This window comes from Ursus americanus, chromosome 9, assembly GCF_024610735.1.
Source record: "Ursus americanus isolate L20-20 chromosome 9, mUrsAme1.1.p, whole genome shotgun sequence".
In the NCBI taxonomy this organism is placed as follows: domain Eukaryota; kingdom Metazoa; phylum Chordata; class Mammalia; order Carnivora; family Ursidae; genus Ursus; species Ursus americanus.
The window spans coordinates 25,629,842-25,644,729 of NC_142135.1; the positions used below are offsets into that span (position 1 = coordinate 25,629,842).

At 34.7% G+C, this 14,888-nt stretch overlaps 1 protein-coding gene across 4 annotated transcripts in view; it reads left to right on the plus strand.

Annotated features, from left to right (window-relative positions):
* CSMD3 (CUB and Sushi multiple domains 3) overlaps nucleotides 1-14,888 on the plus strand; it is a 1,146,349-nt gene that overhangs the window by 1,101,476 nt on the left and 29,985 nt on the right. For all 4 annotated transcript variants that reach the window (XM_045805628.2, XM_087864412.1, XM_045805629.2 and 1 more), the window contains 3 exons: nucleotides 7,882-8,061; nucleotides 9,599-9,772; nucleotides 13,882-14,055. In XM_045805628.2, the coding sequence (XP_045661584.1) occupies nucleotides 7,882-8,061; nucleotides 9,599-9,772; nucleotides 13,882-14,055 (528 nt within the window). The remainder of the gene's footprint in view (nucleotides 1-7,881; nucleotides 8,062-9,598; nucleotides 9,773-13,881; nucleotides 14,056-14,888) is intronic.

The following is a 14,888-nucleotide window of genomic DNA, read 5'->3' on the forward strand; positions in this document are numbered from 1 at the left end:
ACTCCATTTTAAAATGCTTATAGAAAGGGCTTGTAATTATAGATTGTAGATACCATGCCACATAGCTTCTGGAAGATAGTATCCATTTAATATAGAATTATCAAAAAGACTGAAATAAAGAGTATATTCAGAGTAAAGGAAATCTGCTGAGTAGCATATCTTTTTTTCCCCACAAAGAATAACAATTTAATTTAGTCAAGGATAAATACCTAAGTCTTTTAGTTAAGATGTTTTCCAATTTTAGTAACAATAAATAAACATACTCCAGTTTTTGAGACTGCAAATTGCATTTAATTGAATCGTCTTCATTTTTCCCTAAAAATTTAAAATCAAGTTAAAATCACCTAATTCATGACAGATTGGTTACAAATAACATATCAAAAATATAAAGTTTCTTTACTTATGTCAGTTCTTCAAGGAGAAATGTTAAGTATGGTATTTCAAGCATTAGCTTTTAAATGATGAATCACTATTAAATTAAAAACTGAAAATTTGTAACAGTTGGCTTATTTTGTAGGCAAAAAAGTGCCGACAGCCCAGTAGCAATCCAAACCAAAAGCGAAAACAAAAATATCCCTAAAAGAGGAGCAGAGAGAGGTTTCAATGGAAATCAAAATGGGCTAAACTTCTATAATTAAAGAATCTAGCATATTGATAATGCTTATATGTGGTCAAACTGAATTAGACCATTGTCTCAGATTTCTTCTCATTAATTTGCAGTGGAAGTCAATTTAAACACATTATTGAAAGAACCATGTAATTTTGGACCTGGAAGAGACTGTATCATAGACTTGCACGTGTAGATCAGGAAACTGAGATACCAATTATTTAATTGACTTACTGACTACTGTCAGAGCCCACTGCTGAACAGTTATTTCTACCCATACATGGATGGAATTTTTCATTCAATTTAATTATTTCATATATATACCAGAAAGCTTAAGTTCAAATAATAAATATTTATACTAAATTTTGATTTAATATAATTGCCTTTTTTTAGGCACTTTTTTTTTAGCATCTAAACACAAGGACCTAAATAATAATTTGAAATGATTTAAATTACCTATAAAGAAAATTTAAAATGCCTGAACTAAATTTCTAAACCAAAGTGTTAGCAGCAGTTTTTGGCAAACCCACCTAAACAAAACAACTTTTTTTTCCTTTCCAATCAAATTGTTAATATTTTTACTCATAAAAAACAATATCTGTCATTGAGTGTTTATTGGTCATTAGAATTTGTGCTAAGTACTTTACACAAATTCTCTCACTTATTTCTAATAACAGATCTATGAAATAAATACTATTAGTCTTTCTGTTTCACATTTGAAGAAATGGTATCTTACAGAGGAAACACAAGTGTCTTCCTCATGGTAACACAGTATACATAGGATCTAAGACTTAAACACGTTTATTTGACTCTCAAGTTCACCTCATTACGTCCTTTTGTATTTTTCCTCCTCTTTGTTTTCTTGCTTTATTTTCTATCTTCACTAAAGTGGTCATATTTGACATGGCATAAATATGAGACATTGCTTATAATGCCTATGGAATTTTTTCATTGATTTATAACCTATTCTCTAATGGTTATATGGCATAAATGTGAGACATTGCTTATAATGCCTATGGAATTTTTTCATTGATTTATAACCTATTCTCTAATGGTTATATGGCATAAATATGAGACATTGCTTATAATGCCTATGGAATTTTTTCATTGATTTATAACCTATTCTCTAATGGTTATATGGCATAAATATGAGACATTGCTTATAATGCCTATGGAATTTTTTCATTGATTTATAACCTATTCTCTAATTTTTTCAATTTCTCTGCATTTACCAATTTGAGTTATACAGAGTTATATCATTTCTTAATGAGTTGACCACTTGTAAGATTTATTTTTGTTCAACAATCCTTTCTGCTTAAAATTACAATTGCCTCTACATATCTTGTCAATAATTTTGTTTGTCTCAAGATGAATGTCCAAACATATAGTGCAAATATATGTTAATAATAAATCTGCAAATCTTGCAAGAGATTAAATATTTTGATATGATGAGTTAAAGGAAATGAATCAAGCTACTGCGGAATCATATACATAATCAATGACAAAGTGGATCTGCTAGAATTAGAATAATATCAGCTCAAAGAGATAAAATCACCAAGACAGATGATACGATAAATGTGTCAATGTAGGATGATTTGAATGAGAATTCACAGAGACCCTTGAGGAAATTAATAAAACCATTAAAATATAGGTGAATTACCCATTTACAGTGTTGTGGTGAAAGTAAAATAAAAAGAATTAAATTCTATTTGGATTTTTTTCTACTTTTTTAAAAATAAAATTTTGGTCACTCTGTTTTTTTTCCCTGGGCTTGTTATCTTTAGGAAACTAGTTTCTCCTGCAGAGTGAAAATCAGAGTGGTGATCTAATTTTTAGAATATAATTTTATTTTTTAGCTTATAGCTGTCTATTTTTTATCTAAAAATACAGAAATGTGCCTGTAAAGGTAATTGGATTACTTATGGATTCCGTTAGTAAAAAATCACTTACATAAAATCTATTAATTTTGGGTACTTTCCTAGGAACTGAGAATAGAGAGTCCAGTAAGTAAGGTCTCTGGTCTCTAATATTTCATAGGTCAGTGAAATAGCATCGGTTTCCCAAGCAGTTTCACCCTTTTGAGTGTTTTCCACCAGGGTGATTTTGCAAATGTACCTTGATTTGTTTGATCGGCCAGTAGAAACACACACACACACACACACACACACACACACACACACATTCCTTTTCTGTTCTTAAAAAAAAACACTGTCCAATCCCACGGGTAATTGTGTCTTGTTCATTTCAATGATTTTTGGAAACACTTTGGGAGTAAACATAATTTAATAATAATGGTAATGCTTCCATCCTCCCCCTTCCATATCTAGCCTGAGTAGAGATGTGAGGGAAGGATACAATTTCCCTCACATAAATTCTACCTGCTAATATTCAGCCAGCTTAAGATTATAAATGAATTGAGAAATTGCATACTTAACTAACCTGTCTCTAAAAGATACCTCACAAACAAGAACTCTTTCCCTCTTCTCCAGACAGGTCCTTATTGAACCCATCTGGAGTGTGAGGCCTCCCCTAAATAAACTAGTTTTGTCTTGGGTAGGTAATATATCATGAACTTATCATGACTATATCATGAGATCAAGGTCATGCATCCAACATCATGCACACTTTGGCAGAGGAATTACATTGAGAAACATCCATGGAACTGAACCAAGCTGGAAGGAAAAGATATTTGGCCACAATACCAAGAAGTTCTTAAAAGTACTCTGATTATAAAATTTGGTGAAGTTCTTTTCTGTGATGTTCAGAATGAGAGAAAATATCTAAAAACTAAGCACAAGGAAACGCTCATTTAAAAATATCTCATAGGATGCTTACCTTTCGATGTCTTAACAGGCAGAGCCACCTCTGGTACCTAAAGCCCATAGTGCACGTAGTATTTTGGGAATAAGATACGATCTGTACCCAGGACAGGGCTTGTCAAGTGCAGTAAGGATTGGCTTTCAGTGCTAAAAAGAAATACATTCGTTTGTTTCTTGGAATTTTTTTTAACCCAGTAGGATTCCTTCCAGAATGATTAATGCCCTGTATCTGGCAGGTCATGTTGTTTGGGCCAAGGACAGCATACTCCGTCAGATCCAGAGATAAATGAATCTGAGGCTTTTGTTCCAAATAACCAGGACAGAAATGGTTCTTACCGGATCTTTGTTACCAAACCGAGAGTTCTCAAAGATTTTTCTTTTTTTTTAGCTTTTTTCTCTCTTTCTTTCTTTCTTTTTTTTTTTTTTTTTTTTTTTTTTGGTAAAGAATGGTTCAGGGAGATGGAGCTACTCTCACATAGAAGAAAGCTGGAGAAGATATCCCAGCATGAAACTGGGTGAAGTGAAGCTAAAAAAAATCATCTAAATCTCCTCAAGGAAAGAGAGCTATCTTTCAGTGCAGTGGTTCTCAGACAGGGGTGATTTTGCTTCCCGGGGGATATTTGGCAATGTCTGGAGATATTTTTGGCTGTCACAGTGTGGGTGAATGAAGTGTGCTATCAGTATCTAGCAGGTAGAGGTCAATGCTAAACATTCTCAATGCATAAAGCAGCCCTCTTCCAATCAACGAGTAGTTAGTACCAATGTCAGTAGTGCCAAGGTTGAGGTTGAGAAAATCTATCGCTGAGATCTAAAAAGGAAACCAATGTTTGAATTGGGAGATTATATAAAATCAGAAGCATTATCAGAGAAATGACAACCTTTCTGGTACTTTTTTCTGCTATAGTAGAATTATTTTATGAGCCTGAAACCTGAAAAAGCAAATGTGTAATTATGTTTGAGTGAGAATGTCCATTGCTGCATTGTCTCTAAAAGAAAAACAATGAGATTAACTCAAACATCCAGGGTTTAGTTACATAAACTATATTGCATGTATATCCATGTAAGGGAATAAAAGTGTGAGCAATGTGATCCTATTTTATTTAAAAATGCATATTTATACTTCTCACTTAAGAAGTTAAAAGAGAAAGTAGTTTTGAAGTGGCATAGACTAAAATTACCACAATTATGTTATTTTTAGCATAGAGATTGTCTACTTAGATTTATCATAAATGATGCCACATGGGCATCAATTGCATGATAGAAGCTAATCAGAAAAACCTCCCACAAAAACAAGTTCAGACCTTTAAAACAATGTGTATTTTTTGAGAATTGGAGCTAATCATTCCTTACGTATCATTCACATATTTACTCTTTAAACAATATTTACTTAATCTTTTATAATGAGTAATGCTCTAGACTAGGCCCTGAAAATATAACAGTGTAGAAAAGAGACAAAATAATTGTCTTCCTGGAGTTTATTGGGGTGTGTGTGAGTGTGTGTGTGCGTGTGTTTGCGTAGGAGTTTTGGTGACGTTTGAGAAGATTGTTCTTACAATGAAGCACAGCATTCCGTTGTCATGCACTGATGTCTCTGAATTTTAGGGTAAAATAAAGAGCCACTATTCTAAGGTTTTGCCTGAAAAGACCAAAAGCCTCTTTTGTTGTTGTTGCTAAAAACAAACTGACGGTAAATGAATTGTGGAGCAGGTGCTGTTTATAAAGACTGTTGCTATTGGAAACTGCCTCTTTGACTGGCCTTTGCTTCACTAGGAAGCCACCAAACAAATCCTCATGAAGCTGTTGTTGTCAGGCATTTCATTCATGATGCCTGCCACAATATGCGAACTCTCCCTTGGTGCCTCCTTGTAAAATAACCCCTCTGTCCTTTTTGGTGGCTGCGTCTCAGCTCATAGTGCCTTAGGATCAGGTTAGCTCTTCCTTCTTGCCAGGGTTCTAGTTCAGTCTGCAAACTGTTACCTAGAAACAACAACAATTTGTAGCTGTGCTCTTTAATTTCCCTCTTCTTAATTGGAATGTAGGTTAAAAATAGAAAAAGAAGGTAAAATGAAACAAAATAAATTGAAGGCTTAATACTCACTTTGATGTAGTTGTAAACTTTGAAACAGAATTTCAAAACTGGAATTTTGAAGTGACATTCCTGGTAATAAGCAGGATTTGATTTCCTATTCAACTCAGTTGTGTAGTTTAAAAAATTGTTTCCTCTGCAATAATTAAAAGAACAAAAATTGTCCTATATGCAAAATTCTTTAATTAAGAGTCAGACAGAAGCACTCAATAAGTGTGACTTCAGCCAACTGTCTCCAGGGCTCTGAGGATTATTAGGTGAAGTGCCCTGAATATTGTTCTTTAATTTAAATGCCATTATTCATGGTCTTAGAACTTCTTAGGCTTAGCGGATTAGAATGATATGAAAGAAATCTTGACCTTCATAATTTTTAATGGTAAATTAATAAATGCGATGTAATTGAAGTGCTGGTAAGGTCTTCCATGCCTTAATCTACTTTTAGTCTTTGACCCTAGATCTCCAAAATACTTCTCTAATCTGATCCCCCATCCTGGTGGCACCCATGAGATGATCAGGGGGTCTTTGCTGAAGAATTAATTACAAATAAAAATGAGAGAATATAGCCCAGATTTACCTGATGAAATTATTTACCCTTTTATGAACAAAAAGATTTAAGAGGCAAAAAGTAAAAATTTTTAAAAAGATACTAAAGGGCCAGTAACCCCATTTTTTTTAATCTCCAGAAAAGAAATAGTGTAAACTTGTGTATTTTCCTTTTTGTCTTAGTTGCCAGAAAGCTTTTAGACAATTCCTTGCCCGAAGCAAGCTTAAATCATGTACCTCAAAACAGCAAATGCTTTTGTGGCTTATATATAATCTTTGTTATGCCTTATTATTAAATATCATATTTATAATTATTTCTCTCTTCTCTGCTATCTCAAGTCTTTCTGAAACTTTTGGTGTGGCGTTATAAATGGTAATATTAGGTATATAACCAGAGCTAGCTTTATGGGCTAATAAAGTTGATAGAAACTCATGCTCAAAAGGGTCCAGTGCTGGGGTTTAATGCTCTATGATCGCTGTCTTAAAATTCTTAATTTCAACTTTAAATTTGTATTTTGTAAGTGAAGTCTATGGGGACAACGGAGTATGTGCTGAGGGCTTGGAACCTCTGCTCATGCACAGTCAGCCTCTCTGCTTCCAGGCCATTCACCCCCTATCATGTGGTATCCCTTCCCTGAACCTCCCCACTCCCACTCCTTCTCTGGGTCCACTGATGCTTTCTGCCCAGCCAGTCCATAGTGTCATCAACAGAGGGAGGCTCACATTGCAATTGTCTTCCACCCCTTTCTGGGGGCTTGGGTGCAAGCATGAAATATGTAGGAGTTGGGTATATTTATAGACTCTTAGAGCAGAACAGGGCAGCAGCTCCCCCTGTCCTGGGCTGACAACGACAAGGCATATTTAGTAAGAACTTTATGTAGGCTTCTCACTGACTCCCAATCCAGAAAGTAAATGCCTCCCAGAGTGGAGGTGCAATTTCTTGGAGCATTCTTTCGCTTGAGTTGGCAGTGAGTTGGCGAAAATGTTAAATTGATTTCTCTGTCCCTAACTATGGCATTTTCATCACCACAAGTCATGTATCCTGCCCTGCATGTAATAGATTCACATTTTAGAGCTTATTCATTCTTTCATTTATTCAATAGGACGTATTCTTCTTGAACCTAACATTGTTTTAATTAAAAACTATTATGGGGGCGCCAGGGTGGCCCATTTGGTTAAAGCATCTGACTCTTGATTTTGGCTCAGGGCGTGATCTCAGGCTTGTGAGATCCAGCCCTGAGTCAGGCTCTGCACTGGGTGTGGAGCCTGCTTGAGATTCTTTCTCTCCCTCTCCCTTTGCCCCTCCCCCCTCCCCCCTCCCCCATCGCCTACTTGGGCTTATACCCACACTCTCAAAAAAAAAAAACCAAAAACCGATTATAATATCCAGCTGAGTGACACTGTGCAAAAAATATGCTCTCAGTCCACCAAGCCTGATAAATTAGAGATTTCAGTTGGCATATATGGGAATACATAGATTTCAAATATTATATTAGAAATCTTGAGTCTATAGGATGACTTCTCCATGATCCCCTAATGCAGATTAAAAGAGGTTACTGCATCAGAGTTCCTTAGAGTATAATAGTTTATTAACCTAGCCTCTTCAGAGTCTAAATGACAGATTCTGAACCATATGCATAGAATCTGTAATAAGCATACCTGATCATAATCAGGAATTGCCAGTATGTGGTTTAAATATGCTTATGTTTTATGATTAAAAATGAACATGATAACTAATTTTCCCTACCTGTATATTAAGTATGCTTACTACTTCTCTCCATTAAATGGCACATTAACCATCTGCTCTTCTAATCCAATACTGATAGTAATCAGTTGTGGAGACCCAGGTATACCAGCCAATGGACTGAGATATGGAGATGATTATGTGGTTGGACAAAATGTCTCTTACATGTGCCAGCCAGGCTATACAATGGAATTGAACGGTTCCAGAATTAGGACTTGTACAACTAATGGCACATGGAGTGGAGTAATGCCAACTTGTAGAGGTATGATAATTTCTTCAATATTATAAGTGATAACTGATGTATATTAACTTCTTAGTATGAAAAATTAAAGTAAGCTTCAATAGTGTTTTTGTGTTATTTAACTTTTTTCTGATGCTGAAAATTGCTGCAGTTTTATTTTAAAACCATACAGAAAATAACATATAGAATTTAAAATGATATTTCAAGAAAAATATTAAATTTTATTATGAATTATGACAATGATTTCTAGTGCAACCAAAACAAAAATATCATGTGCTCTGATATGTACTCACCTTCATCATTTATATTGATTAGTGAATATTTAAAAAAGAATATAACCTTAATGAATTAGAATTTTAATTTGATGATCGGTCGAACAATTCAAAGATGTGAAAAAAACTTTCTATAACTTGAGAACAGTCATAATTACAAAAACTAACTCTTCATAAAGAAAAGAACATCTTTCTTAATACAATCTAGAATTAATCTTGTAGTCAATATAGGCATAAATTTGCTGTTTTATGCTATTTATATTTTTCCACTGGAGATATATTTATAATTTTATGCCAGTTTTTATGATTATTTATGGAATACTGTAGATGCAATGTCAGGCCATTTCTATTGTTTTATAATAATACTGAGATTTCTCATTCAGGTGTCTTTCTAAACATCTGTGAATTGACAGTTTAATCTAACAAAAAGAATAATTTCAACTTGTATCTTTTTCTTCTTGATTACCCTGTTTCTGAATCAGATCACTGTATATATACACAGTTAATACATGAAAATATATGAATGTACATTTTATATTTAGGAGTTATTTCATACACCATTGATTCTGATAATCGTAATATAACTCCAAGAATTATTCATATATGTTGCTAATCATAAAAGTATAGTCATTCTTATTTTTAGATTTTGCAATGTGTACCCCTCTTTTTCCCTTCATCTCTGTCACATTATCCTACCCATCTCTGCTTGAAGCCAGCTTAAAACAAATTTTTAAATAAATGTTTAAACATTTAATAATTTATTTTAAAACCCTAAAGTAAGTTTTAACATATGAATTTAAGTGGTTGTAGAACCAATTTGGGTATTTTAATGAGATACCTGATTTAGGTTTTTTCCAAATGTCACAGAATTACTTGCAAATTCCTTGCTATAATGTTGACGCTATATATAGCCAAACAGCCCTGATCTTCAGTCTGTCTAAAGGTCAATGGAAAAAATAATTTTATATAAAACCAATAATTTATCAGTTACAGTATACTAGATGGAAGGTCACCCTGTATTTGCTTCGCTTAGATGTCAGGCAGCTTGTTATTTTCTAGAAGAATCTCTGACAACCAGTAGCCATTATGTTGCCAAGAAATAGTTACATCCTAGAGGGATTAATTCCAGGGATGTTTCAGGACTACTACCAGGAGAATAAAACATGTCACACCATATTGTCCTCCGAAAGGTTAAATTAGCACATATGCTGCTGCTTCTGATTTTTTTTTTTTTACATCCTGGATATTTCAACAGCTGTGTCTAATCGCTTTTAATGTAATTGCAGCTGTTACCTGCCCAACTCCTCCCCAGATCTCTAATGGAAGGTTGGAAGGAACAAATTTTGACTGGGGCTTTAGTATTAGCTACATCTGTTCTCCAGGCTATGAACTATCCTTTCCTGCTGTTCTGACCTGTGTAGGGAATGGTACCTGGAGTGGAGAAGTACCACAGTGCTTACGTAAGTATAATCTCTATACTTAAAATTCCATTTTCCCATTTCCACTGTCTTGAAACTACTTGACTGAGATTATTGCTGTTACTTAAAATTTTCAGATTTTGCTAGAACAAATATCAGATTGTTAAAGCTCATTCCGAGGCATAATTAAAATTCAATAGGAAATCATATTTACCAATGTAGATACTTTTCCTGTAATCCAACTATTATGTTCTTTCTGCTCTGACTCTAAATATTAGGCTAAACTGCTTTGTTTGCAAACTTACTTTAAAAAATTATTTCTCAAATCAAAGACCCTTTAAGATTAATTCTACTACTGGAAAAGTATTCTGATTTTTGTCCAGTTTGTCTCAATTGAACACTCTAATTTACTCCAAAATTTCTTTCCACAGTAAATCCATGTTACTTTACATGGTCATTCAAATCAAGTTCTTGTGATATTATTTGTCATGATAATGCTTGTGATTATACCTAAAATGATTAGGGTAAGCTTGGAGAAGAAGGATTAGTATTTTTTACAGAGGTCACTTTACAATATATATTCCAGCAAGTATCACTTCAAAATTAATTTGGAAGATTGCAAACAAAATAAGTTGGCTTTGTGTTTTATACAAATTATTGTAGCACATGATATGGGCAACATTCATGCAGAGGTGTCTGTTCCTAGTTTTCCTTCCCTTCCCTGCTTAGGATAGAGGAGCACCCCACCTGTCCCCATGGCCTTGAAGTTAAGCAGATCTAACTGATGATGCTGCTTGGAATCCTCCAGTCTTCTCATTCACAGTAGAAGCCAAATTGCCTGCGGGCTTCTGGGCCCTTTGTCTTCTTTTCTCCTGATCTCATCATATGCTTCTATCCCCCAATACCTCAAGGTTGATGTCACACAAATTGTCCCTTAAAATTCTGTTGTTTTTTTTTTTAAAGATTTTATTTATTTATGTGACGGAGAGACAGCCAGCGAGAGAGGGAACACAGCAGGGGAGAGGGAGAGGAAGAAGCAGGCTCCCAGCTGAGGAGCCCGATGTGGGACTCGATCCCGGAACGCCAGGATCACACCCTGAGCTGAAGGCAGACGCTTAACGACTGCGCAACCCAGGCGCCTCTTAAAATTCTGTTTTATGCTGAGAATCATCTTAGAAAAGACCAATGTGTTCTAAATAAGACTAGATATTCTATGGCTACTTCAGAATAGATAGGGACAAGGAGATTAATAGAGATGAGTTCATGGTAAAATTCATTTGATATGACGGGGAAAATCTCAATAAAGAAGTATCTTGGATATGATGTTTTATTTTTTGGTTCTATTAAAATACAAATAATAATAAAGTACTTACTATTGACATTGAATTATAACTGTCCAAATGTAATAGGGCTCACTTTGTCCAAATTGCTTTACATATATGATTTCTACTACACAAAACAGAACTCCTAGTAAGTATATTTACTTATGACATTTTAACCGGTAATGACACTTGGGCTCAGAGAGAGGAATCAAATTGTAAGGACCCTGTGTGACCCTGTCATCATTTAGGGCACCAGCTACGTTATTTGGCCTACGGTTTGCACTGCCACTAAAAGAAAGAGTATGAATTCCAGTTCAGAGAAGGTAGACTAAAGAGATAATGCTCTTATCCATTGAATAGCCAAATTCATTCATTTTAGGGACTTGATAGAAGGGAAAGTCTTTTCTCTTTCATTTTGTTCAAAATATGTCCTTTTTTCTTAAAGTTTAATGTCATTGTGACCTAAAACCTTTTAAAAGTATACTCTGTGCCTTAAGCCTCTAAACTAGACACAGTAGGTTGTTTGGTTTAGTACATGGAAATCTACAGATAGAAAATAATGGAATGATGAGGTAGTGAGGGGCAGGTAGAGAGCAGGATCGAGGAGTTTATGTGGTTGCCTCTCCCTCCTTTCTTTTCTTTGTTGAATAAAGATAAGATTCTGAAGGAATGACTCAGCAGAAATATGCAAGAGAAACACTTCAGAAGTAGGTAACTAAATAATTTGGCAATAGAAATTATGGGAAAGCTAAAATGCCCATTGATAATGTTCACTGAGGAAATAGCCATTGAATTGAAAATGTGCTAGAGACACAAAGATTTTAAGATGAAGACCCGGCCTCTAGGGTTTGACGTTACATTGCTAGAAGTGATGTTATATTACTCATAGCACAAACATTTACAATAGCTAGTAAATGCTGAAATTAAAACAAACACACTAAACAAATGTTTATTTTACCTGTGTTACTTTACTCTGAAATTTTCCTCTAAATTTATTTTGTTGAATATTTGTTTAATAATTACTTTTAACTTTATTCTAAAAAGAAAATGAGAAGTTCCTAAAAAGAGGTTTGAAAATTCAGGCCTCTCCTAGAGTCTTGAATTTCAGGAAGGGTCTCTCTTTGTACCTCTAGCTTAAGACTAAGGTATTCTGTTATTAGGGTATTTATCCATTCCTGTTTGCCTAGAGCATTCCTAATTTATTCCTGTTGTCCTGGTCAATGTCCTATCCAGTTAGAGGTCTCCTTTCAGCCTCAAAAATATCTTTGGTTTGGGGTACCTGGGTGGCTCAGTAGTTAAGCATCTGCCTTCGTCTCAGGTCATGATCCTGGGGTCCTGGGATCGAGGCCCGCATCAGGCTCCCAGCTTGGTGGGAAGCCTGCTTCGCCCTCTCCCACTCCCCCTGCTTGTGTTCCTTCTCTCACTCTCTCTCTCTCTCTGTCTGTCAAATAAATAAATAAATAAAATCTTTAAAAAATATATCTTTGGTTTCGAGGATGCACCACCCTAAGGGAGCATTTATACTTGAAAACATTTGGATGTTGCTGTTTGTTTGCCTTATTTTGGGCATAAGCTTTCAGGTGCTGAATCTGCAAATTTAAAATCCAAGTATGCTTAAAAATGGTTAAAATGGTATTTATATGTTCTGTAGTTTTACTACAATAAACAAATTGAAGGCATATGATATCTTTGTCTAGGTTATCTACTGGATTTGAAACCATCTGATCTCATCCCCTATTACACTTCTGCATATTCACTCTGCTCCAGCTTTACTGGGCATGCTAGATGTGCTCCAGCATAGGGCTTTGGCAGTGCTGTTTCCTTTATCTAGAATGATCTCCCTTGGGTTATCAGCATGGCTAAATGCTTTGTTTCCTCCAGATCTTGCTTCAGTGACAGACACCCTTTCACCTTATTTGAAACCCATCCTCAGCCATCACCATTTATCACACCCACACATACACAGTCCAGATCTCCTTCCCGCACTATTTCTCCACACAGGACTCACTACCTTCCCACATACCACCTTTTCTTATTATGTTTGTTTGTTTGCCTCCCTCACAAGTACATAAATTCCATAAGGGTAGGAATCTTAGTTTGTTTCTTGATATGTCTAAGTGCCTAAAACTTCTTAGAATAGGTTCTTTTAGTTATTAGGAAATATATGTTGAATGGAATAATGTATTCAGTTTGTTTACAAATTCTGTCAAGATGGTATTTTCAATAGTAGTTGTGGAACATTGAGATTCCTTGGTTTGGTATAGATTTGGACTCTACTGGGCTCCTTTACTCTTTAAGAAACACTCGAAAATCCTCCACAGTATTACAGAGAGGAAGACAACAAGACACTGGGTATGTGCTCTGAGTGTTCAACACAGTACAACAGAACAAATAAGTGTATCTGTTATATACATAGAAAAAGAGCAATCTGGAGAGTACAACCTAGACCATTATGGGCTGGTTCTTTCTGACAGAGCTTTCTTGAATCACATGGCTTTACAGAAGTATACTCCAACTTTGCAACCAATTTGTACAAATGTGTGGTTTGATTCTGATTGATACAAAACAACAACAAAAATATAAAAAAATTCTGTGGTTACTAAGGTGGTCTACTAGGTGAAAAACACCTCAGTTGGAATTCTTTTAAATATTATGCTGAGCTGTACATTCAGTATTTATCACGTAGATGAAAGCTAAAAAAATTTCTTTGGGATACATTAACATGAATAACATGTCACTTTAGTTCAGTATTCCAGTTATTTTCATCATTTTTCTAAACCGTTACTCTGATGGATCCTAAATCTTGCTATAAATATCTTTCATTTCCAGCCAAGTTCTGTGGTGACCCCGGTATACCTGCCCAAGGGAAAAGAGAAGGCAAAAGCTTTATATACCAGTCGGAAGTTTCATTTAGCTGCAATTCTCCTTTGATATTAGTGGGATCAAGCACCAGAATATGTCAGGCAGATGGCACTTGGAGTGGTTCGTCACCTCACTGCATAGGTATTATTAATTAAAGGTTGATGATTCTCAGTAATTTTGGAATTTCTAGTATGAATGTTTTAATTATTTTCTCTGTCCTATAAACTATAGTTGCCTAAATATGAAAAATAAATGTAAAATATAAAGCAGTTAGAAGGCACTGAAAATGAATACTGTTAAAACATATGATATTGTATTTAGCATTTAAAACTTCCCAGAGAAACATTCAAAATAATTTTCTTGTTAATTAGTAAAATGAAAAAGAAAAAAGCTCTCAGATTAATAGCATTAAGTATTAACATTTATCTATATTTTTATAGTTAATGAATCATAGTCAAATGATACTAAACTTGCTCCAAAAATTTTTTAAAAAGATACACTGATGGCACCTGGGTGGTTCAGTCAACTCAGGTCTTGATCTCAAGGTCCTGAGTGCAAGCCCCGCATTGGGCTCCCTGTTGGGCATGGAGACTACTTAAAAAAAAAAAAAAAAAAGGATACATTGACTTCAGAATGTCTCTAAGCACATTTCTGTAGTCTTAAATTAAATGCCGTATTTGTTAAACCAACCAAATAATCTGTCAAACAAACTAGCCAACTGAGACACTACTAGTTTTATCATTTTTATACCTAAATCTCCTACAGGTGTCCATGAAAAATGCCAATAACTAAGTCCTGTTTCTGGAAAAACTCTTACTTCTTGAGGGGAATATTATCCTACCTGAGATTATAATTTAGCAAGTCCTTGAGCAAATGTTTTATATACATGTTCTTTTTTCAATTCCTTCATTTTTCCTTAACTTTTTATCCACAGAGTGAGTTGGATGTCAAGTGCTTTTATATTAGAAGGGTTC